This window comes from Xylocopa sonorina, chromosome 11 (assembly GCF_050948175.1).
Source record: "Xylocopa sonorina isolate GNS202 chromosome 11, iyXylSono1_principal, whole genome shotgun sequence".
In the NCBI taxonomy this organism is placed as follows: Eukaryota; Metazoa; Arthropoda; class Insecta; order Hymenoptera; family Apidae; genus Xylocopa; species Xylocopa sonorina.
Genome location: NC_135203.1, coordinates 6,571,894 through 6,595,443, shown reverse-complemented (window position 1 = coordinate 6,595,443; position 23,550 = coordinate 6,571,894). Strand labels below are relative to the sequence as shown.

The window sequence follows — 23,550 nt, the reverse complement described above, 5'->3', positions numbered from 1 at the left end:
GTTTCGAGCGGTTCGAATTAACACCGGTGAATCTTTGTAATGCGTATCTATGACGGGGTATCCACGTCACCCTCTGCGTTACGGTGGTTCGTTCGGTTAGAAAGCGGTGGAGATTTGAATGATAATGCGAGCGGACTTCGCTTAGGGGTGGGATTTAATTCGCACGTTACGTGGTAACGCTGATGAGATATTTCGAACAGCTGAAAGAGTTAACGTATGGCAGAGACTGCGGCCATCTTGTTCTCGCGATGTTACTCGCGGAAATTCGAGCCGAGGATGAAAAGGAACAGTCAGATTATTTCGTTTTAATACGAGGGATTCTCAGGTACTTTTGTATCACTTCTCCGTGGGGGCATTAAATTGTCGGACGATAAAGAAAATCGAATGGGCCGCTGGAAAGTTTCCAGAGCACCTTTCGGACTTCCCATGGAGGATCTTTCCAAACAAGCACTATATCACCAAGGTCGCGAGGAACGAGGGTAAGTCCAGCTTTTCTTTCGCCATTCTTTTCGGCTCAGGGTTTTAGCGCGGCCTCTTGAAGGGAAACGGTGCCATTTTTAACGCCTCTAATTAATCGCGCCACAAAAGGCGGGGCAGGGAAAAAAAAGAGCAGAGGAGGAAGAAAAAAGAGGAAGGCAGAAACGTCCATTCACGCTCAATTTTTCTCTCCATTCTTCCGTTGTCCTTACCTAAGCGTGATATTCAATTTAAGCGACACCGCTACCGAACTCTGCGCCGTGGCTAAAAAGAATTACCCTCTGAAAATGAAACGGTTCAACGCGCTCGAACGATTATCGCACTGTCCCCTATCATTTTCACGCGTATCGATAATAAAATCGTCCGTGGTCCACCTAATGCCATTTCATTCCCCTCTCGATTTCGCGTGTACTTAAATTTATCTACAAATTAACAGACGAAAGTGTTACATTTTAATATATCATCTGTGTTCACATTTCGAAAAACGTAATTATCGAAGTTCAAGTTCTGTAGTTGCGTTTGGTGCGATAATTCACAAAACACTTACCAAGGCAGTCTGAATTACCAGAATCCTGTGGGTCATCGCTGCTACTTTCGGATTTCACGGTCTATCACTCTAATTTTTCTATTTCTCACACCCAATACTACATCGCTATCATCGTCACTGTTTACACTTGCTCTACCGCCAATATCATCACGGATAGATAAGTTTCTGATCAATTAAAAATGAAACACGCCTTAAAACTTCGAACGAGTGGCGCAAAATGTCGCGAGACGTGTGCTCGTTACGATCGTCGAAGCTGTACTAACGCTAGACACGCATTCAATGTCAGGACCACGGTCGTAGAGGAACTTTATCTTAATCCCCATTTCACGTCACAATGTCACTTTCCAACCGGAAACATAAACAGCCTAAGGGACCTGTTCTCGAACCGATGCTTCGCTTCTATCAACTGGAGATAACGAAATTCAGCATAAACAACGTTGCCAGGCGAAACATGAGCGAGAGTCGTCGTTCGAGCGCGAAAGGTTAACACAGGCCAAAACTTCGCCTTCTGTTCGATGCCGTTGAGGCTGGCGCGGGGGTATAAATGGCCGCGGGGCGAAGGGACACCGTGGGAAGGGCGGAAAATGGACGCAGAGCGCGGAGTAAAAGGGCGGGAGAGATTGAGGGGCAAAAACGGCGGAAGAAAATGCAGTAAGAGTAGAGGAGGAAGATAGGGGACGTTAGTTAGTGAAGTATGGGAATTTACTAGGGCTGGGGCGGAGGTTAAAGTAGAGTTTAGCGAGACGGAACTTTTAATCTTCCAGGAAGGTGATCGCGGAACCATTCGTACCTTTTGCAGCGGCTAAGTCCCGCTTTCCATCTCGATCTCCCGCCGTGTATCTGATCGCCGATAGAGAAACGACGGGGTCTGAGTTATCTTGTCATTCTTCTCCCGTTACCAGGGCTCGCGTAATCTGTTCGTCCAATCCGCCCTCACGATCCATCGACGTTAACGCTTTAATGCATCGAGTTCGAGCGATTTCGAAAAAGGGAATAATCGACCCCTTTTGGTTTTGAACGCTTCTGTAAAAGCTTTCGACAGTCTGTTAGCCATTCCGTTTTCTGTATTACAACGTTAAACGTGAGCGATTTCATTGAAATATCCGCGCAACGTCTTCGAGAGGCTACGTGGAGCCTGCGGCATATTTAATGAAGCGCGGATGTACAGCCAACACTGCATGGAAGTTTTTGCTATTTACATATATAGAAATAACGCGGCGAGATCGTTCTAGAAAAATAGTGGCTGATCTTTTTTCTTCCGCGCACTCTTCTTCTTTCTTTTGCACCCCTTTTGCACCCTATTCAATATATTTAACACGGTACCATTCAAGATCTCTCAATATCCCCAGCCGTGCTATTCAGTCGCTTAATTCTCAACGGACGTACAGCTGAATTAATAATATCAAATCATTCGTTATCACATTCTTTATCTTTATTCAACGATAAACGAGATTTAGCATTAAACAAAGTATAGATAAATCGAGGAAGGATAGAATGGAAAATCCGCGCGGAGAAAAGTTCGAGGGATCGTTCGAAATTCGTCGACTAATTTAATTAAGCTGTTCCTGAGGATGACAGCGAGAGGTTTCACTTTTCGAGTGGAGAAGAATCTCCCAGTAATGAGCGCATCATCGACCCAGCTGGGCCATCTATGGAGACGGCGTTGTCCCGGGGGGCATCCTCGTCGGCGGACGAGATTAAAGGGCCGGTATTTGTCCTTCGCGTGAAAGGACAGTTCGGACGGAAGAACGCGGAGGTGTCCGGGCCTCGAATACGATTTCTACGCTTCCGGCATTTCCCATTTCCACGGACATATCCGGGTCCCGGGCTCCATCTGCCTCGCGACGCTGCCCGCCTCTTTGAAACACGAGTAAGTGGCGATCTCCTGGCCGAGAAGAGAGGCAATCCTGGGTGCATTAGCCGTGTGTCGCGCGTGCATACCAGCCTCTCTCGAAAGCGTTGCAATCGTTCTTTGAGAACGACTCGTTCTCGAACCGCGACTTTTGTTACGTACCAGAAAAGAAAGGGACTTGGGGGTTTTAAAGCGCGCGCGTTCGACAGCCTCGTCGATTGGAACGGAGCAACTCTTGATGAGAAACTATGTCATCCTTTAAACGATGTTTCTCTGGTTCTGGTAGACGTTCAACTCTTCAAACATCCCTTCAATTAATAGATTCTCGAGGCTGACTCGAGACGACGCGTGGAAATCACGAGTGTAACGCGCGCGACGTCCCAGAAAATGTATTTAAAAACGAAACAAAACGTCAGACTGGCTGTGGAAAGCGATCGAGCCTTTGCGAATCGACGGATTAACGTATTTAAAAACGTTATCTCTGGTTGGGAGACGAGAAATAAATTAAAGGGCCAGCGATCCAATTCGAGCCCGCTCCCCCTAATGCGCAGTCCAATCGAACGGAATCCGATAGAGGCAGCTTGCCCGCGTCAGGGAGGCTCCTATAATCGATTCCCGGGGATTTGGTGGATTCGACGATTCTGGTAATCAGAAGGTGCGACCGATCTTATTGTCGGGGCGAAAGGAATCGGAGGTAGATCGGTATAAATTAGCTGGGTCGAACCTCGCCGTTTTGGTGGCCCAATAATTGGCTTAGCCGGGGATTCCCAAGGCTAGACAATAGCGCGGGTGGGAAAGGGGTGAATCGGAGTGGAGCGAGCAGATTCCGTGGAAGTTCAACGGCGTCGCGAGCTCATTCGCATTCATCGGTTCCCAATTAATTTCTACAAAGCGGGCTGGTTATGAAGCCGCTAATTGCGGCCTGATCGATCGAGATCTCCCAGATGTTACGTGAAACTCTTCGCGCGATTCGTTCCTTCAAAAAAAACTTCTCCTCTCTCTCTCTCTCCCTTAAATAACCCCGCACGTGAATTGAACGTGGCAGCTGCGGGCGTTTCGTTACATCGAAGAAAAGTTTCGATGCTCGACGTCGCTGGATACGGTGTCACTGGCGAAGTTCAGCTGGATCAAGGAAACGCGCGTCGAACGCTAGAAATATTCCACTCTGATCTGTAAATAATCTTTCTAGGCTCTCTTTGCAATTTTTTCATTAAAATTAGCTTCGTAGCCGTGAAATTACAGCGTTTAATTAAGGACGAGGTAGAATCCTGGCAACGATTGTAATTATCCCAGCAGGTCGCGAAGACCCATCTTAAACAGTGCCACGCGAGCCCGCGAAACTCCTTCAACCGACCGCGCCCGTCGTTCTACCCTGCGAGCCAGTCCCAACTCGAAACTATTCCACCAGAAAACCGAACCTCCTTAAACGCCACCGCTTCATCCACCTAAACCCTCTTCGCGTCGCCTTTATCATTCTAGCCGGCGAGCAAGTGGCTCACCACCGCCCCCTGCGACGTCGAGAAACTACCCCCTGCGAGGCGTCGAGCCTCGCGCGAGAACGGAGCGCAAGCTGATCGCGTTCAACCATTTCAGAAGCTGCGAACCAACACCAGTAATCGAATATATTTCCGGACGGTATCGTTCCGTTCCGCTTACATTTCGCGGAACAGTTGGCTCCCATCTCGGCGAATTAACGGACATTATATCGAGTTTTCAAGTTGATCGAGCGTACACTCGTGCCGCTCCCGTGGGGCTCGACTGAGCCGTGCGCTCGGAATGTTTCGCGCATATTGACCATCAGAAATTGCTACCGCTTTGTTTGAGCAGATGTTGCGAGCATAATATGAGCCCCGCTGGCTCGAGTGCGAGCCCGGACTCGCGGTGGCCCGCGCCAGACCGGTTGCTCCCGATGCACGTACGAACTTACTGCCCGTACAAGTCCCGGAACGTTCGACGAACGGTGGAAAACGGGTTCGAGGAACGTGCAAACGCGTTCCCACCGTATACGAAAGAAACACGGTGGACGCGTCCCGAATGTCGAGTCCGGGAATTTTCAAACCGATCCGATATCTATGGAACGTAACGATTGAATAAAGATGTTCCCCGATCGTTTCGATTTTTCTTCCCCCTTCCTTTGCCCATTGTTCGATGGTCTCGCGAGAAATTCGACGACTCGAACACTCGTGACCGCCGTTGTAACGCGAATCATAACGCGCGTCGATATTCGGAGGTGAATTCGGCTGAATCCTCCGAGTGAAGATCTGATCCGAGCCGAGTTCCGCGGGAGGATACGCGAACTAATATAAGGGGAAATTCCGTGGAAATTGTAGCGTGCCTCGCGAGGCGGTATAAAGCTCGCGGAGGCGAAACGCTGGTTTTAGCGAGTCAAGTCTTTTTCCGGTTGAAAGCAGCGCGTGCTCGTGAGGACACATCAGTAAGAGCGAGCGCGGATTTCCAGGCGAGAGAGGAAAACTCGTTTCGTTTACCGAGTCGGACGGAACGAGAAGAGTCAGCCGGAAGACGTCCTGGGTTGCTGCGAAATATTTCATCGTCGCGCTTCGTGATATATCTCGGCAATTTGTTAAACCGTTTTGACGTATCGTTATTAATGTCGGCCATACCTCTGTTCCAACTGCGTCTACGGGAAATACAAATCTTCGAACAAACATTCGACGAATAATATTTCGTTTTTTTCTTTTTTTATTTTATTTGCGAAAGGTACTCAAACCATTCGCGCTCGTTTTTAAATGGCCAACTCTTGAAATCATCGATATTGGTCGTACAAGTCATACGCGTGGAAACGTAGGACGCAATTGTGAACATTCTCGAGTGTTTCGTATTTCAAACTTCACGCAGAGGAGTACGCGTGTGCGGGATACGTAAGTGGTTGGCGAAATTAGGAGAATGCATCGAGAAATCCGAGTGAAAGAGTCGAGGACGTTCTACTGAACGGTGTGCTGTCCTTAATTAAAATAAAATGAACCTATCAATTCTCACTGAAATTTGTAATCCCATGAAAATGTGATCGCGCGTCTAGCGATGCACTCGAAACCTATAAATCGATCAAATTCAACCGCCTCCCCCTCGCAGCAGCGCAGTGAAACGCGACTAACGCAAGTGGAGTACAAGTGAAACCCAAATTGGGAGAGTAGCGTTACGGGGAGCAGCGTTTCGATTAAAACGAGCTGACGTGTCTGTTTGCGAACTGTGCGCGAGCGAGCCGTCCCGTGAATAAAGTCTCGTCAGGTATTATGCCGAACGATTGTTACCGCCGGCTCGTCCCGCGGTGCGACGGTTAAGGGATGAAAAACCGTAGGGGGCGCAGCCTCGGTGCTCGAACCTGCGGTTTCGCGGGCGAACAGCGAACGGAAAAGTTCACGGGAACGCGGCCAGACGCGATGCGCCGTTCGTTTCGCCGTGGTAAACACATTTTTCCCCCGTCAAAGTCGCTCGATGGCTGATAGAAACCGAGCTGACAGGGTGAAATAGAGAATCGATTGAAAACAGGGAACGTTCGAGTGGCACCAACGCCGCTGGACGCTCGTAGGCTTCCACGGTGGCTACGAAAACGTGGCTGAAACGATTCGACGATAGCGATCGAGTTTGACTATCGGTCTGAATTGTTGCGATGCAACGGACGAGCGGCACGATCGAGCTCGAGGAAGCTAAAAGCGGAAGATTTTATTTCTCGACACGATTTTATTTCCACGCGAAAGATTCCGAGCTGTTCGAGTAAGAATTTCGCAGTAAGAGTTTCGTTCGCCTATAATCCAAAAGTACGTAAGCTGAGCCAGCGCAGAAAGGGCGGAGGGAAGTTTTAAATCAGAAAAACAACAAACAAGTTGCGCTCGCGTATCGTAAAACGAATCCCGGTCGCAAACTTTAACGGCCATTAAGTTACACGTTATCAAGGTAGGAACTTTTCCACTCGTTCAGGGGAGGCGGGATAAAAGTAAAATAACACCGTGACAAAGCGGGATAATTCGATCGTTCGAGCACCGCCGCGAACGACCGATAAAATATCCAATCAATCTCAGTTAACGACTCTTTGTACGCTCGTATAAACCGGTTACCGATGAACCAACGCGGAAATTAATTTCTGCGTTCTGAAAACCAGACGCTCGTCGAACGGACGAACGACGACGACGACTCGCGAGCCTCGACTACGATCCTGTGCGAACCCTCGACGAAAGAATTCGTGGGGGTGCTGGAAACAACTGCTGCCGTTTCAACGCGCGTCGAACGCGATTCCGCGGGGTTTAAGGTCCGCTTCCGGCGCGCACCGCGTTTATGGTCGGCGTTACGGGATTATGCGTTGTTTATTACGACCGTAGGATAGACGTAGCAGCTTGCACCAGACATTATTGCTCATCCGGGGGCAATTAAAGTAACCGAATCGCGCGTACGTATAATCGGCTCCCTCTCGCGGCGGCCATTCCGCTTAATAATACAGCTTTTCCGCGGCGAGGGCCGCTGAAACGCAAATGCCACCTACAAATGGGCGAATTCTGCGTTTATTAAAAAGGATAATCCTGGCTGTTGGATAATTTCTGGTCGGTGTAAGGATCATCAGCATCGAAACGAGAATTTTAATAGCTCCTACTCTGCGCGGCCTGTACACCATGTAAACTTACCCTTGTACCAGATATTCCTGAAATCCCAAACGCTCGCATCATATCGTTAAATATGTGTACCTGGATACTGAACGACTGGTAAAAATTTTGTGGAAAAATTCCTTCCTTCTAAATATTCTGTTCGATTTTTATGGATTCTTTAACTCGTCGCGATTTATCGCCGCCTTACGAAGCCTCGTTTCGATCGACGGCGACGCGTACTCTTATCAAAGTTTCGAGACGCTCACCCTGTCCGATTGTCGTACAATTTCCACGGCGACTGTCCTGTCAGGCTCCAGCAATTCGAAGGGAACCGCATCCTTCGCGCCCCATCAAATTCAGGGCGTAAGTTGTCGCGGATGAAAATCCTCTTTGGGAATTGTCAACCTGGCTTGAATATCGTTCCGCCAACTCTGTCGACGCGCATCGTTCCGCGTAACAAGTTGCGAAACGAAGTTCACGCCGGTTCGCTCCCGCGTCACGATATACACGCTCGTGGAAGAATGGTCGTTTAAACGCACGCGGACGTGTCAGTTACGAACAATCGGCGAAAGAGCGGTGTTCCAGCCGCGGCAAAAGAATTCGAACGTGGAACAAGGGAATGGCCGCGCGGATGATTAATCATCCGTGTGCATCAGTATTCAAAGGGTAGAGTCACGTCCCGTCGTGGTGGCATAATAAATTATTGACAGAATTCTGCGGTTCCGCGGCTGGAAAATTATGTATGCAAATGCGGCTGCCTTGGACGTGAGCGTCATTCCTGCGACAGATTCAATCGTGGCAACGATTAAAAACTTCGACTACCAATCAGAGTGGAGTGTCATTGGCTGCTAAGGCGGTGGTTTATGGTGAGCTCGCGGTGTCCTCGAGCGGTAGGTTGCCTGCGTTTGTCCAAGAAAAGGCTGAAGTAATCCTGTCGCTAGTTTTTAGGACATGAGAATGAGTATTAATCCCATCTGCAGTTAGATAGTATTTTACAAAACTTGCAATTCAAATCCAACAGATCTGACCAATGGAAACTGCGACTCGAAGAACGATCGAGTCAGCTAGATCGATAAAGACTCCTAATTATTAGCTGTGCTTTCTCTCCCAGTATTGGAAAACCTGGGGCGAGCCGTGTTAGGTGCCAGGCACCCTCGCCTCGTTTCTCACCTTGGCTCGCGAGCCGTCTACCACGGATATTACTTCCGATCCCTTACGTTTCCTCCTTCATAATCGAGAAACACCGTCCCACCGTGCTCCGACTACCGACTTCCGTCTTTCGTCCCGTTGCCTTTCGTCCAAGTAATTAATCACGACTCGAGGGAGGGGGTGGCATTTTCTCTATGCACTTCTGACGTCTGCGTTAACCACGCTCGATATCTCTTCTCTCGCCACCTATCCAGTAATTCTATGCTGATATTTGCACAGTCGCAATTAACATAACTCCATTTGTCCCCAACTTCCAAGAATTTTAGTCGCAGAAAACCCGTTTCGATAGTGTTCTCGGTGATTTCCATCGGTCGATTTCAGAACGCACGTCCCAGTGCTCTCGCGTGTTTCCAAAAAGCTTGTCGAGATACCAGCCCAAGCCGGAAGAGCACTCAGGCCCGCGTGACTCGATAACAGAGCCACGCGAAATTGTCCGTCGCGATATACGTCTTCGTTCGTTCCCTTTGCTCTCTCGACTGTCGCGGGGAAACGCAAGTGGCCATCCAACGTCGCGGTTCCTTTCTATAGTCTTTCGTCAAATGAAAGGGAGAAACGGGACGAGACAGGCGGTCGCGAGGAAAGACCAACGAGGAAGCTTCTCGTAGCAAAAGACAGTACGGGGACCCTTCGGAAAGCTATCAAAGTCAGCTTGTTACTCGACTCCCGCGGGGGCGTCGCTTACTCCAGACGCTTCTTTCTGTTTCACCGTATCAACGGAATATGGCGGACAAATAGTCCGCACTGTACGTCTTCCTGTGAATCCGTTTATCCGAAACTGTTTTTATTCTCGCGTTTGCGAACCAGAAAATACGCGTTCTCCCTCGCGATACGTTTAAGCATTCGACTGTCCACGCGCAACCACTTCCGCAACAAATCTGCATAATTGTGCGTCTCGACTTAAGCGTCTATCCAGTTGCTGTTGCCCTCATCAGACGTTTTCCTCGTTGACTCACATTCGCAAAGTCTCGCCAGGAATCACAGCTCGCGACCTCAACCCTCGAGTCCGCTGCTGCGATTGATATCGGTAAGAGGGTAAAACGAATCACTCGAGTGCGAGTTTCAAGGAAGAAATCGCTTCGACAGGTGGATAAATAATTCTCGAGTAACTAACGCGCGTATAAATGAAAAGACACGGTACTTTTCGGTGCATCGAGGCACAGGCGCGAGCACAACTCGTCGTCGCGGTGCTTCCGCGGAAAAACCCGCTTTAACGGGGATAACGAGCCAGGCTTGACCGTGTCGACAGACGGTTTACTGCGAGTTTATGGCTCCCGGAGACTCGTGGCGTCGTCCATAACGCGCGGCCGTAAAATTACAGCTCCAGCGAAATCGGAAATCCCACGTACCCGCAGTTCTGCGAAGGAAAATTCCTCGCGTTAATCCCGCGCTTTTGTTCGCGGCGACTCGTAAAGGAATCCGGAAACTCGATACAACCGTGGCGGAGTATACTGTTCCGTGGAAAAAGACCCAGGGACAGAGCGCGAGGGGTGGATAGAGCGAGAGGGACGAAGTTATTCTTTTTTCTCGTCCATCGCCACCTCTCTCTCTTTTTAACGCTCGTACACGCTGCGAAACCTGCCGAGAAATTCAAACGGAAGATCAAACCAGCCGATCGCGGGGATATTTCGAATCGATTTTCACCGCGGGACAAAAGCGACGATCGCGACAGACACGCGCGCAAAAAGTTATTAGTTTTGCACCAGCTTCGACTCTCCCCCGACGCTTTTTGAAAGCGGAGACGTATCGCTTTTTAAACGTCCCCGCGTGTACTTCTTCTTTGTCAGGTGCTAAACGAATATCGGCTAGGAATATCGGATGCTCGATAGACGGAAGGAATTGTTCGATTCGATTTGCCAAACCACCGCTACTCGCTTCTTTCTCTTCTTCTCTCGTTTTAAAGCGTTACGTCTTCGAACGTCTTCGTGTTTTGTCACTGTTTCTACTCTTCTTCTCTCGGTTATATCGTAGCTTAAATTTTACTCAAGCGATCAAGGTAATTCGTGTATCCCCAGAGGTACGAGAAATGGCACCTCAGCCTTCGAAGCCCACAGATTACGATCCAAATGAAGCACGAAATGGAACTCATCAATTCGATCAGGCACTCGATTCTCTAAACCAAATCCTTTCCATCACGTTTCAAGGATACGGTCCACGTGTATCGCGGATTGAAGCGAGTAAGTCGAGCTACCAACGAAGCGAGCCTGAGTGGATGATTACCGAGTAACGCGGGAGACGGGGATGGCATTCTTCCGAGTCGTCGCGGCAGAAGGGCTCGTAGGAACGGTTCAAAGAGTTCCTCTGTCCGTCGAGAGAAATTTTCATTCAAGACGGACAGTCATTGGAGAATTCCCGGGTTTCCGCGTGCGTCGATGTTTTCTCTGCTTCCTCAAACGAAAGAGATTTCAGCACCGCGCCGCTACCCCCTCGTAACCACCCTTCTCGAGGCTTCCAGCGACCGGCGTTACGCGATCTCGCGCGGCTAGGTAAATTTGCTGAAACGATGCCAGGCATCCTGGGCACTGGCGGAAGAAAACATTCGTAAGCGACCCTCTAAGTGCGAGCCCTCCATTTAATCGACGAGGCTAAGTTTACGAAGCCATCCTCCCGCGGTAGGGCGAAATGGGTTTCGCGGCCATGGGAAACAGACACAGCGGTGTTATTCGACGGAAAGAGAGAAACCCACCAGCGGAAGATATTATTCCCTTGGGAATCGCGATCAGCCTTTGGCGTTCCCACCGGACGGTGTACGTTTTGCGATGATGAGAGCGTTTTTTACGGAAAGCGACGAGTGCTTGGAGATTGCTGTGGGCAGAGGGTTCGCTTGAGAAGGTATCGATTACGAAAATACAGAAAAATTGAAAATTCAGACGAGCGATAACTTCTGATAAGGCTGTTTCGCACGTATCGAATGCTCGACTAAATGAAATAAACTTAAAATACAGCTTGGCGAATACATGGTTTTACTTCTCGGCTGAATTCGATTTAAAGAAGAAACCCATTAATGCCTTGGGAGAAAGGGCGAGTAAGATTGCTGCCGTTAGCTCGTTTGTAAAATTCTCCGGTTTTTTACGAGGGGATCGGACGGGGAGATCCAGCTGGTGCCTGGCTGGAAGCTCCGAGAATCCGTGGGAAGCAGCTTGTTCATGACAGTGATATCGATAACTGTCAAGCGGGGAGACGCGTGCGCACCCCTCGTAAACGGGATATTGCCGCTTCCACGGTGAACCAGCCAACTGCCTACTTACTCCCCGGGCATCGGCAAAGTGGATGGCCGTGGCATTTCTCGCGCGTTCCTCGACGGATTGCCCCGAGACTCGGCCATGAATCATGATTAAAATTGACCGATCAGCTTTTTCCCGCGTCTACCATTTACGGGAGCCGAGCAGCCATTACGTTCCACGGCCGAATATTAATAACACGAAACGAGCAGGAATTTCAAATGTCCGTTGGCAATTGTCTGGCGTCTTCAAATGCCACCAATCTCGAGGCGACACCGTCGATGCAAACGAAGATAAAAAGTTATTAAATATTCGAGGAGAAGCGAAGGAGAGCGGGACAGAGGGGCGAGGGGGTGGAAAAAAAAGAGCAATAGTACGTTTGCTCTGCAAAGCCAGCGAAATTTCCCAGCGACTGGCGTTCTGTTTGCAGTAAAGATTAAGCTCCGCGAGGCTACGGAACTTCTCGCCTCTTAAAGGCGACCTCGCCGCTTCCGTGAAAATCATTTGACGCGCGAGTAAACGCGCGAGTAGAGTATATTTACGAGCTCAGCTGGGGGAGAAAAAGTGCAAGTGAGGCGCGACATTTCGAGCGTCTCGACTGGCTACGATTCCCAAGGATCAGAGGATCGACGAGACGGGAATCCGCTGCGATTCCCTTATTGGATCCTTGTTTCACACGGAACTAACTTCGATACCGGCTCCTCTGATTCATTGGCACGACTCTTTCTGCGCGAATGTAGATTATGAAACGTGCAAGGTGGAAGGTCTGGCTACGAAGTCGAAAAATGATACCGACGAGATTCGATCTCGAGGTATCGGGGATGAGAATGCGTCCTCTGGATTTGATTTTGCCAAGAAATAGTGGCGCGGAAGGTGGGCAACTCGGAGAGTGGTCGGTTCTCAAATATCGAAATACCTTTATCTCTCGACGAATCTTGGATGGAGCTTTCAATGTTGGAAATAACAATTTTCCAACGAAACTTGAAACAGAATTTCGACTCCGCGAGAATGATACGGTTCAGAGAGGAATGTATTATCAGCTTGCAATTTTATCCAGCTGAATTTCTATCATCCACGTTTGTAATAAGCTAAACCAGCACCCGACGTATCCATCGCAATTAGCAGTCTCGCAACAGACAAGCCTCGCGACTCCACGGGTATAACGAGCATAAACTTTTTCAATATAACTTCAACCGGCACAAAGCGGCGTTATTTTTCCCCTCCACAGACCCGATTACATTACATTTGACAATTAACCGTCACACGCGAAACGAAAGAAGGAAAAACGAAAGTGGAAAAGTTAGCGTATCGTGTTACAGCGTATTCCGTGTGAACGCAACGGTCGTGGTTGTAAAGACTTATTTAAACGGTTTAATCAGTGGAAGCGGGGAATACTCGTTATCCTTTCGCTTCGATTTTTTCTCCCCCCCTCTCGACTGTATCCTCGCGCTTTGAATACCTACCACGCCGCGAACATGGCGGCAATCTTGCGCGTTTTACGGCGGTTATTTAAATTCAAATTCGACGATGCAAATGTACGTGAAATTAAATCGCGATGGCTCCGCGTTACACGCTTTCTCTCTCTCTCTCTCTAAAGGATGTAACAACAGAAAGTGTGGAATTTATGCGTTAATCTTTGACACGCGCGCGCAATGCGTCACGTTCCATTTCCATTACAAATTAGCCCCGTAAGGTGAATTCGGTAACGAGGGCTGATCGCACAAGATTCCAACCTCGACGAAGAATACGAGGCTCGTGCTCGTCGTAAAGCGAGCTATAACGCGTTTGGTTTATCGCTGGTTCGCAAACCTGAAATTGAAACGTCCTCCCCCCTTCCCTTGGATCCGCTGTTCCTTAGTTCGTCGCGTCGTTGCGTTCCCGCGATATGCGGTCGGGTTGGTTAATTGTCGTTGAACCCACGCAGTGGAATGCATGCACGATGCTACCAAACGAACCCACACCGAGCAGGTACACGCGTATGTCGGGTTAATTGATTATTATCGCAACAGCGAGGAGTGTAATCTTCGAAATACGATCCATTGTCAACCACCGTCCCCTGATTCTACCGATAATGATTTTACTAATCATCCACCTCCGCACGCGGAGAAAGGCAACGCTCATTAGCGCGACGATTCACCCCACTTCGCGCCACTTCCGTTTCACGCGCGCGATTCGAACTTAATATATTAAATCACACCCCCGACAGTTCCACTCGCGCGTAATTCAAAACGCATTGTCTAGCCACGCGCGAGCGGGTAAACAAGAATTCATTCACCCCCAGCAGCCCACAATGGCTCATCACAACGGGCGCGGGAGTTCCTCGACAGACTCGTTCTGCTCCCTTTCGCCGTCGCGAATTATCGCCCGTCATTGTTTCCACGGCGGCCGTCCTAATTGCCGTCACCTGTTTCGCGATTCGACGCGCGGAGCGGTCGGACGCGGCGCGTATTCACGACGCCAGTTGGCCACCGCCGCCGCCGCGGTGCAGTTTCCGGAGATTTCGAACAATATCGCGGCGACTTGGACGAGGGGCGACGCCTGACGCGCGGCTGGTAAATCGCGGGGCCAATTGTATCGCCCGCCCGGCAATTCCACGGGCCCGTGACTAATTGTCCTGGCCCGCGTGTTACGAGTGGCTGCCAGTCGTTACCGAGCGATGACGAGCGCTCGAAATTGCGCGCCCTCCCAAACTGGGGATCCATCCGCGACTGGTGCTCCTGGTGAGAACCCTCGATTCCTCTCCTCTTTATATTTTTTGTTTTTTCTCTCTCTCTCTCTCTCTGTCTGTTTTTTGGAGATCGCTGGATTTATTTGGTAACGACGACGCGTTTCGACGGCGACGGGAGGGCGAACGGCACGCGGATAATTGTCAGCGAGGGCTCGCACGCTGCTATATCGAAGCACGGTCGCTGAAAAAGTGACGATAACAGGTTTTCTGATAACAGCGACTGGCTTTGACGACGGGTTATGAACGCAACGTGAACGCGGCGATAACGAAAAGCTTGCATCGCGATTATAAAATGAAAGTGTCCGTTGGCAATCTCGCGTATCTTTTCGCGAGTTTGGAGCAACCGAATCGCGATGTATCTCTCGACGAAAGCTTCTCGACCGCTCGATGCTTTACAGATCGAAATCCCTTCGCCATTCGAGGGGATTAAAAAAAAACCTCTCCGATAACGAAACGCGAATTATCGAGCAGAATTGGTACCCCGGATGCGTGATCAATCGCGAGATTACCCAGCAGTGAACCACGGACCGTGTAAATAGTTGATCGGGCAGAGATTAAGCACGATTCATTAGAAGGCGCAAAGCTCTTGGAAATCCAGGACGCGGGGCAAGACAAATTATGCCCCGCCTCGTATAAATTCCTCGCGTTATCTGCCCGGCATTATCGCCGCGCGGCGGTAATTAACATCGCTAAACAAATTAACGCGATTGTCCCGGCACCCGCCTACCTGGCCGTCTCCTCGAACGATGTTAATTGAATAACGCGACTCCTTCGCCGGAAGAACGATCTGTTAATTAGAACGATAAGGTCGAAGCGGAGCAAAGGGGGCGAGCGGCGTCCATTATTGCGCCCTGGGCGAATCGGCGCGCCCACCAGCGGCTCGATATTATATTTCAGAGATAATTTCGCCCGCTATCGGAGGTGAATGATAACGAAATTACAATGATTACCATATGGTAATGTGATTCGCCGAAGGACTGGCGCCAGTCACGTGGCAAATTACCGTGTTCTCTAATCCGCGCTCTGTACCGAGCTACCCACCGTGTAGAGTGCATGTATTGTACATACCTGTACGCGGTGAGCACACGCGCGCATCACCGTGCCCAACGGTTCGGTTACCCTGCACAGCTGCCAGCGATATTTCGAAAACGATTAATCTCGATAAAAATAGCTTTCAATGAGAAATAACGCCTTCTGCTGGAAGCAATAGGGTTTACCCCCCTCCCGATTCATTCGAACGGGGCGTAAATCGTTTTCAACCCTCTCCCCGCCAATGATTGCTCTTTTAAGTTGCGCGTGTCTCGCGTTATTTATCCTGACTGGGGTAAATTCAATTTCGAAATTTGCAACGTTTCCTGAAACACGGACCGGACTTCGATTCGGTCAGCTGTTCGGTTTGAAAATAAACAGTGGATTTTCGTCGCTCTCTGCGCGAAGTGGCGAAAGCGATTCGCGTACACGGTTTGTCGTGTCTGACGCGTACCAGCAAGCGTGATACGTTCGTTCGTTACTTTTTACAGCTGGCAAAGAGCGCCCCGCGTTAACAGCGTGGAACGCAACGCGGCGGCGTTTCATTAACTGAGGCAACGCCGTTCAAGAAGTTACTTCATCACCCCTCGAGCCGGTATAGACGCATCATAAACCGGAATTCTTGGAATAGTGGATTCCCCCGGGTCCAATTTGCCACGCGCAATACATTACTCCTCTAGTTGCTAGAATTCTGCCGGGCTTCTAGGCATTCCCATCGGGGCACTTCATCGTGCACCGAAATTTCGAAGAAACGCTCTTCGCCCATCTCCATCCGCAAGTTAAATTAAAAAACTCTCAATCAAATTATGTACAAACACCGCAACGAATGCCGCTTCGAAAACCCGCCAGGCGTCTCGTAGAAGACGTAATATAAGGGAACACCAGCAATTTCCTTGGAAAAATTGCACGTTCCCGGTTCAAAGGTGCTCGAGAAACCAGAGAGGACCAAAAACCGCGACGTAGCGCGGGCGGAATACGAGCGGGGCGCGATCAAGGCCCGTTAATTTCCGCTTAAGGAGCGAAGCAAGCCTCGTTGCGGTCAGAGTTCGCTGCGGTTGCCTAATCTTTCAGCGAAGGGCGCCTCGTAGGGCGGCGTCTGCGTCTGAAAAGTGCCGTGGCGCGCTGTGTATCGAAGGACAGGTAACAGCCGGCTGGTTTGCCCGGGGAAGCGTGCAGGACGCGGCTGAATTGTGGCGAGAGGGGTTGAAGGGCGCAGCGCCCTGGCTGCGGAGACAAATTGTCGAACAGTGCTTGCGGTCGTACGTACACGTGTTCGCCGAAGTTGGGTTACATTTAGAAAACAGGATTACAGTCGCACAGCCCTTGTCCGCCGTCGGGGCGCGGTTCGAGACTATGAAACTGCGATGCACCTGCACACGTCGAGGGCGCGCAGGTGGCCTCTCTCTAGCGGAGTTCGTCCGTTTCGTTTTCACCCTCCGGCTCCAACTTCGTGCGAGCGGAATCAGCGGGACGTGGAACGAGTCGTCGCTGGCGTTCTGGCTTCGCGTTCGCTGAAACATCGCTCGAGAGGGTCGAACGAGGGGCGAACGAAGAGGCGAGGACACGGAGTCGAGGGTGGCGAATGGCGTTCTGATTCGAATTAGAAGAGTCGCCAAGTTTTCCAGCCGCGAGTAAGGGTTTCCTGGAGATCTGCATACATTAAACTCGTCGATCGAAGGTCGAAGTTCACTGGCTCTGACCTGAATTATTACTGCTCGTGCAACTCGGGGATTACGCGGGGCTCCTAAGAAATTTAATCGAAAGCTGTTCCTCGCGGCGATTAAGCCGGGCGAGGAGCACGCGCGCGATGTATAACGAAAAATAATTAAACGATCGGAGAATTGGAAGGGAAACTGGTCGAGAGAGGTGAGAAGGGGTGAAGGGGGATTAGAAACTAGCGGCTTAGACTTTTAAGGGAACACTGCGGAGAATTGTTCCATGGATGAACATGTATTTAAGCGACGCGCTTACAGCACTCTATGTGCTCGAGCGACAAGCAGCACTTTAATTCGGTTTACCAGGCCGTGTTCGCCGAGATGAAAGCCGTGTGTGGGCTCCTTTCAAGTTCGCGAGCACGTTTCATTACGAATACAGGAATTGTTGGCTCGGAATTGCTTATGGAGGAAAGGTTATCATCAATATTGGATTCCTCTATGTGTAGACACGCGCTGGAATACAGAAGGACATCGTTTCCCTTTTCCACGTGCACACGGTCTCTACGTGCCCTTTCTTTGAAAGGGTAAACAGGACCGCGACGTGTTTGCCCGTCTAAGCTAGACGTTTTCGCCTTCGCAAACTTTCTGAATACAACAACCCGGCGCATTCTCCGCGGAGCGTACTGAAATCGTTCCATCGCTATTTCAAATTATGCTCTGAATAATAAATCCTGCTGTTGCGCGCTCCTGGTTGCACATCTGGATCTTCGCCGCTCTACTCTCGACGAGGATTATCATACTTTTGCTATTTTAGCAAAAAAATTCTTCGCAAGAATCTGCAACAATCTTCTATCCTTAGTTTCACGCGTTACTAGAAGTGTATTCGTCCTTCTCTTCTCGCCAGTTCCTCTCTTCGATTCCTCCAAATACCACTCGTTCGAGAAACACCCTCGATAAAAAAAAAAAAAAAAAAAAAATAGGGATCCTTGGATCCACCAGACATTCGTGTGTCGCAAAGGGGATCGTTCGCTTAAAATCGCGTAGAATAATCGAGTGGGACGGTAATGAATTCGTTCCAGGTGCCTCAGTCACCCTTTGAACTCGTTAATAAAACAACCTAACGAAGTCCACGAAAGGATCAAAGTTCGGTTCGTGAGGGAAATTCGTAGCAGCGAGGAGATCGAGAAAAGGCGCGGTCAGTGCCAGTGGATAGGGTGAAGGGACTGGGGTGGACCACTTAGCCAGGGAGAGGATAGCATCGAGGGCGTGACGGAAGTGGGCCGTTCAGTTTCGTAAGAACTTACGACCGGTCTAGAACGGCCGCAACATTCGTCTCTCGTTCGCTGGAGCTGACTCTTGTTGCCGCTTTACGAGCGGTCCTGCCGCAACGTTTTTTACGATCCGCCTTCATTTGCCAGCGAGAACTTTCCGCCGCGTCGAGTCGTTCAACTTTAAGAAATTCCTCGCCTCCGCTTCCTGTCTCCTTGGCGTTCGTCCGTCTCTTCTGTCGCAGCGCACACGAGAGCGAGAAACGGACAGGCTGCAGCGGGACTGGAGAATCGCACGAGGAAACATCGACGCGGTCGCACGGTCGAGATTGAGGGGTGAATTTCATTCAGCGAATCCAGCGGAGCTCGCCAAGCGTTTCGTGGCGACGATCGATCGGCTGGTAACGTTGTTGGGCAACGGGGTAATTTAAATGGGAATGTTTGGAAAGAAAACATCTCCAATGGAAATGATATCCTCGCGAGGGGGTGGGGTGGCAGGGTGGGGTTTGATGGTGAAAAAATATTTACGGTTCGATGAACGAAATGGTATTTCAAGTTTCATATTCTGGCTAGGTAACCGGGGATGGGACTTAATGATGTTTGTGGCAGCCGCGTTGATGCAAATATCCCGTCTCGAATAGATCATGTTTAATGTCGTCCCTTTGAAGCCACGATCTGCACGTGTTTCGAAAAATCTCTCAATATCCGCGTTATTCGTGTAAATTCCCAGGCAGGAGTCCGTCAAAAGGAAATACATTTCCATAATAATTTCCATGGAGATTAACGTTAATTTATCCGCTATTACGATTGCGATAATGTCTGTCTGAAATGTTTCTCGTCTGTTGATCTTCGAAAACTGGACGGGCACGGCGTGGAATATTTGATAAAGCGAAAGGGGCTAAACGTCTGTCTGGTAATTAATTAAAAACATTTAACGCGAACCTCTCCAGCCAAGATTGATACCGACACCGGGGCACGCCTTCCTTCAGCTATAATTTCCGCGTCTCACCCCTTTGCTCGCAGCAAATCTTCGTCCTCTTTCTCTAGCCTCAGCCTCGCGGATTGTCTCGCGTGCGCACGCGAATTATTAGAACGACTCTCCATCTCTCTCGGGTACCCTTGTTGCCCCACCGTTAATTAGACTACAGTCTGCTACTGACGACAACCAACTGCAAAGGAGACTTCAGCAGTGCACCCTTCCCCTACACTCCGCCACTTCGTCCAGCGCCTATCTACTGCCACGGCTTTTCTACGGCTGATCCCAGCTACGTTTGTGGCTTCAATTATTTCGTTGCACCCCCGCGCGACCTATGAACGGCCATTAAGAAGCCTGGAAAGAGAAATTTCGACGCTGGAACGACGCGCGTGGGATCATTCCCGCGTTGCTATCAAATATCGATATCAACGACTACTTTGAAAGGAATTAGACAAAATAATTATGTATCACGGGCTTGAAACCTTAATTAGAGGCCATAGTGAAGGGAAATGTAGATCCGCGTGTATTTCGAAGAGCGAGTAGCTGCTTTACAGGAATAAGCTAAGCGCCTGACCATTGCTATGGTTGTACTACTTGTTCGCCGCTTCAAGTTTTATTCTTCGAATAAAAACTACAAGATCCTATGCATCGATTTCAATGAAACTTTGTGGACATACAGACGTACTCATAAGCTGTAAGAGTCGCGCATTAAATATCGTGCAAGTGTATAATAGTTTGCGAAATAAATATTTAAAGAATAAAAATTTGTAATGCCTGAGAACATCTTGGAATACCTTCGATTCTTGTCATTCTTTTCGAACGAAAACGAAGGTGATATCCTCGAAACTCGCGGACGACGTAGGCGATCGAGACCTGTGTGCGGTCAGACTGCGTGCAGCTTCGAGTTAACGTTTCTCCGGTCGCGCAGGTAATAGTCGTGTCTGCCGGAAATTGAGTTACATCGTGCACGTTTCGAATTGATTTCTGGCCCGTGGAAGCCGTTGTATTTTCTCGGGGAAACGGCCGCGTGATTACCTTTCGATCCGATCTACGTGGATCGAATGATCGCCGGGTCGCGAGCGCCGCGTTCGAACGCGTGAAAGATACCGTCCCCGGAGCGTGATAATTCGATCTCCGCGTGATGCATTGTTATTGATCGTCGGAACCAGCCGGTCCGCGCTGTATAAACGTTAATGGAAAAGAATCACGCGTGTCCTTTTTCTTCGTTAATAAATGCGCCAATCACGACCCGGCCAATTCTTCTCTGTCGGCCGGTAATGTAATCGAGACGCGTCGAACGTCTCTTAAGTAATCGAGCGATCAATCACACCGGGAATTTGCGCTGCCTCGACCCCGAACATTCGAAAGTTTCATAAAATACTCGGCTCGAGATCGAAACGGCACGGCACGCAATGCGACTGTAATAATTCAATCTCAGTTGAAAACAAAAAACTCTATATAATCGGTAATAAATCGAGGAGAGCGATTATAAGAGGATTATTTATTCTGAACGAGAAAAAGTCCCGTTCCAAGGGTAGAATTAACAAGCTCTTCTTTCACCAGTGGCAATAATCGACGTCGAGAGCGTTATAAACGTCGGACCGATGAATCGCCGCCGAAATTAACAGCCATCCGCAGTTTATTCGCTGTCGCGTTGAACGCGCTCGAGCGACACAATTAACCGGCATAAACGCGTGGCGGTACGCTTCAGCCGAATCGATCGTCGATTTATCGGCCAAGATTGCCCCGGCTCTAATAAAACCGTCAGCTGTTCCAGCAGGAAATATCAAATCGCGCCGGTACAGGTTTCACGAGGGCTACGACGACTATTTCCAACGCGAACACACTGACGGGGGTGGCTGCGAGGGGTGGCGCCGGCCCGTGCATTGATTTACAGTGATCGTCGAAATATTCGCGAGTCGAATCGAGTTTCCGTCGCGAGGCGTGCAGGAAGAACGTGGCCAGGAATTTCATTAGCGAGTATCGAGGCGGATCGTCTGGAAGTATGACGAGCGATCGTTCGCTGGAGACTCGCGACGGATCGAGCACGGGTCGATCGTCACACTTGACCCGGATCACCGGCCGCTGATTAAAACACAGGCACGGCTCGCAGCTTTTCCTATTTATCAGCGACACGGTGTCCCCGAAACCTCGCCTTTCCATCGAGTTATTACGCGCACGCGAGACTTCTCCGTCCCCTTCTTTCCATGGCTCCACGTGCGAAGTGCTCGCCATTAATTCTGCTCGTTCGCGAGCTTCCATCGTAACGATTGGAATTTACGATTCGAGCGGCGATCTCAGTTTTCCCGGTCGTTCAACGACACCGATAGCTCGCGCGGTTTTGCAAGTTTTACCAGCTGAGTTTCGAAATAAATCGAGCTACCCGCTAGGTACGACGCGGTCCCCCAGTTTCGACACTTGTCACTAATCACCTTTGAACGAAACAGAATTGGCTACTGCATTGACCATCAACCGCACACGGCTGAAACTGGCAGTTTTCCCTGTTTTTACCTCCCGATTCGCCGACGCGCGGTGAAAAGCGTTCGATTTTGACGAGCCGTGAAAATATGTAAACCGAACGATATGTGTCGATACGGTTATTTGTAAATCAAGCAGCTGCTGGCCGGGAGCACTGTCGTTTCGAGATCAATCGGCACCGAAGAGCAATCGCCCGTACGTGAGAAACGTTTTTTTCCCCTCTCCAAGCGCGTGGAATACGAATCGTTGGCTCGAGCAACGAACGAACGACGTACCTCGCGTTTCATGCCTTGCGACCAAGCGTGGCGAATTTTTCTTCCCCCTTTTCTCACCCTTCCTTCACATATTTTTTTCTATAATCCTTAGACGCTCTGGAGATCGCAATTAGACGACGCGCACGGCGTTAGTAACGAGAACGCAGGTAGAATTTAGTGTGACTCGCGACCTAACGAGTACTTAATTCGACCTACTGGACTGGTCTACGAGGGTCACGCGATACGAACGTTGGGCGTACAAGTTGGGTGCGCGCAAGATTAAAAGGGCGTGTAACAAGAGATTTTTTCATTTAAATGATATATCCTCGAGGAGCTAACTTTGGGGATGAATTGGGGTGGTAGATGAGGGATGTTATTTTATTTTGCTATCGTTGGAAGAGTGAATTAAAATTGGCAATCGTAGAAACTGTGGCTCCTAATATTCAAAGTAGCCACGTTCTATGGTACACTCTACAGATTCGATACGGATGACAAAGAAAAGGTACTTACTGAGCGTGCTCACGTAGATCGGCGTCCATGTGACCTGGGAATGGACGAGCGCCACAGCCACGAAGAGAACAGCCCCGAACCACACACTCGAACGAGTCGCGCACATCTCACTAACTGCCCCGACAATCGCCATTTCCCGCGTTTCAATCAGTTCTCTGCCTTAATATCATCTTCACCGTGGTTCTTGCTCGCTACCCCGTCGCCTCTCCCTCTTTTTGCTCGCACCGTTCCGCCGTGTTATCGATCTTATTGCTCAGCCGAGAAAACCGTCCAACGATACGGCGATCTAATCTATCACGATCAAACGGAATTCTGCAATCGAAATTATTTGATAACCGTGCTACCGCCTGCACAATTAGGTTACACGAGTATGCTAATTTAATTCCGCACGACGATCGATCCTACGTTCGAACCAATTCCATCCCCCTTCCGCCACCCTCTTCGAGCCTTCTTGACATCAAACAGAGCGAGCAAAAATTAAATAACGAGATCGAATCGATACTTGACGGCGTGGCGCCTAAACGAATAACGAGAGGCGAGCTGAACACGGAATAATCCGAGTTTCGATCGACAGAGACGCGGAAGGGTTGACGATTCATGAAACGGCATCTGTCCTCGTTCGCATCGGCGTACGCGATTAAAAATCGCCTGTGTCATTATTGACTTTTAAATTGAAGAAGCTTCAAAATTAGCCCCTCTTATCTGCTACACTTTCTTCCCCATCTTGACTCTCTCGCGACGGGTAAAACTTCCA

General features: G+C 49.7%; 1 protein-coding gene across 1 annotated transcript in view; it reads right to left on the bottom strand.

Annotated features, from left to right (window-relative positions):
- The window catches only part of LOC143428794 (uncharacterized), a 174,718-nt gene extending 151,614 nt beyond the window's left edge, over positions 1–23,104 (bottom strand). Inside the window, exon 1 of the mRNA XM_076903927.1 lies at positions 22,797–23,104. Within this exon, the coding sequence (XP_076760042.1) occupies positions 22,797–22,929 (133 nt within the window). The 5' untranslated portion in view covers positions 22,930–23,104. The remainder of the gene's footprint in view (positions 1–22,796) is intronic.
- Positions 23,105–23,550: the final 446 nt, after the last annotated feature.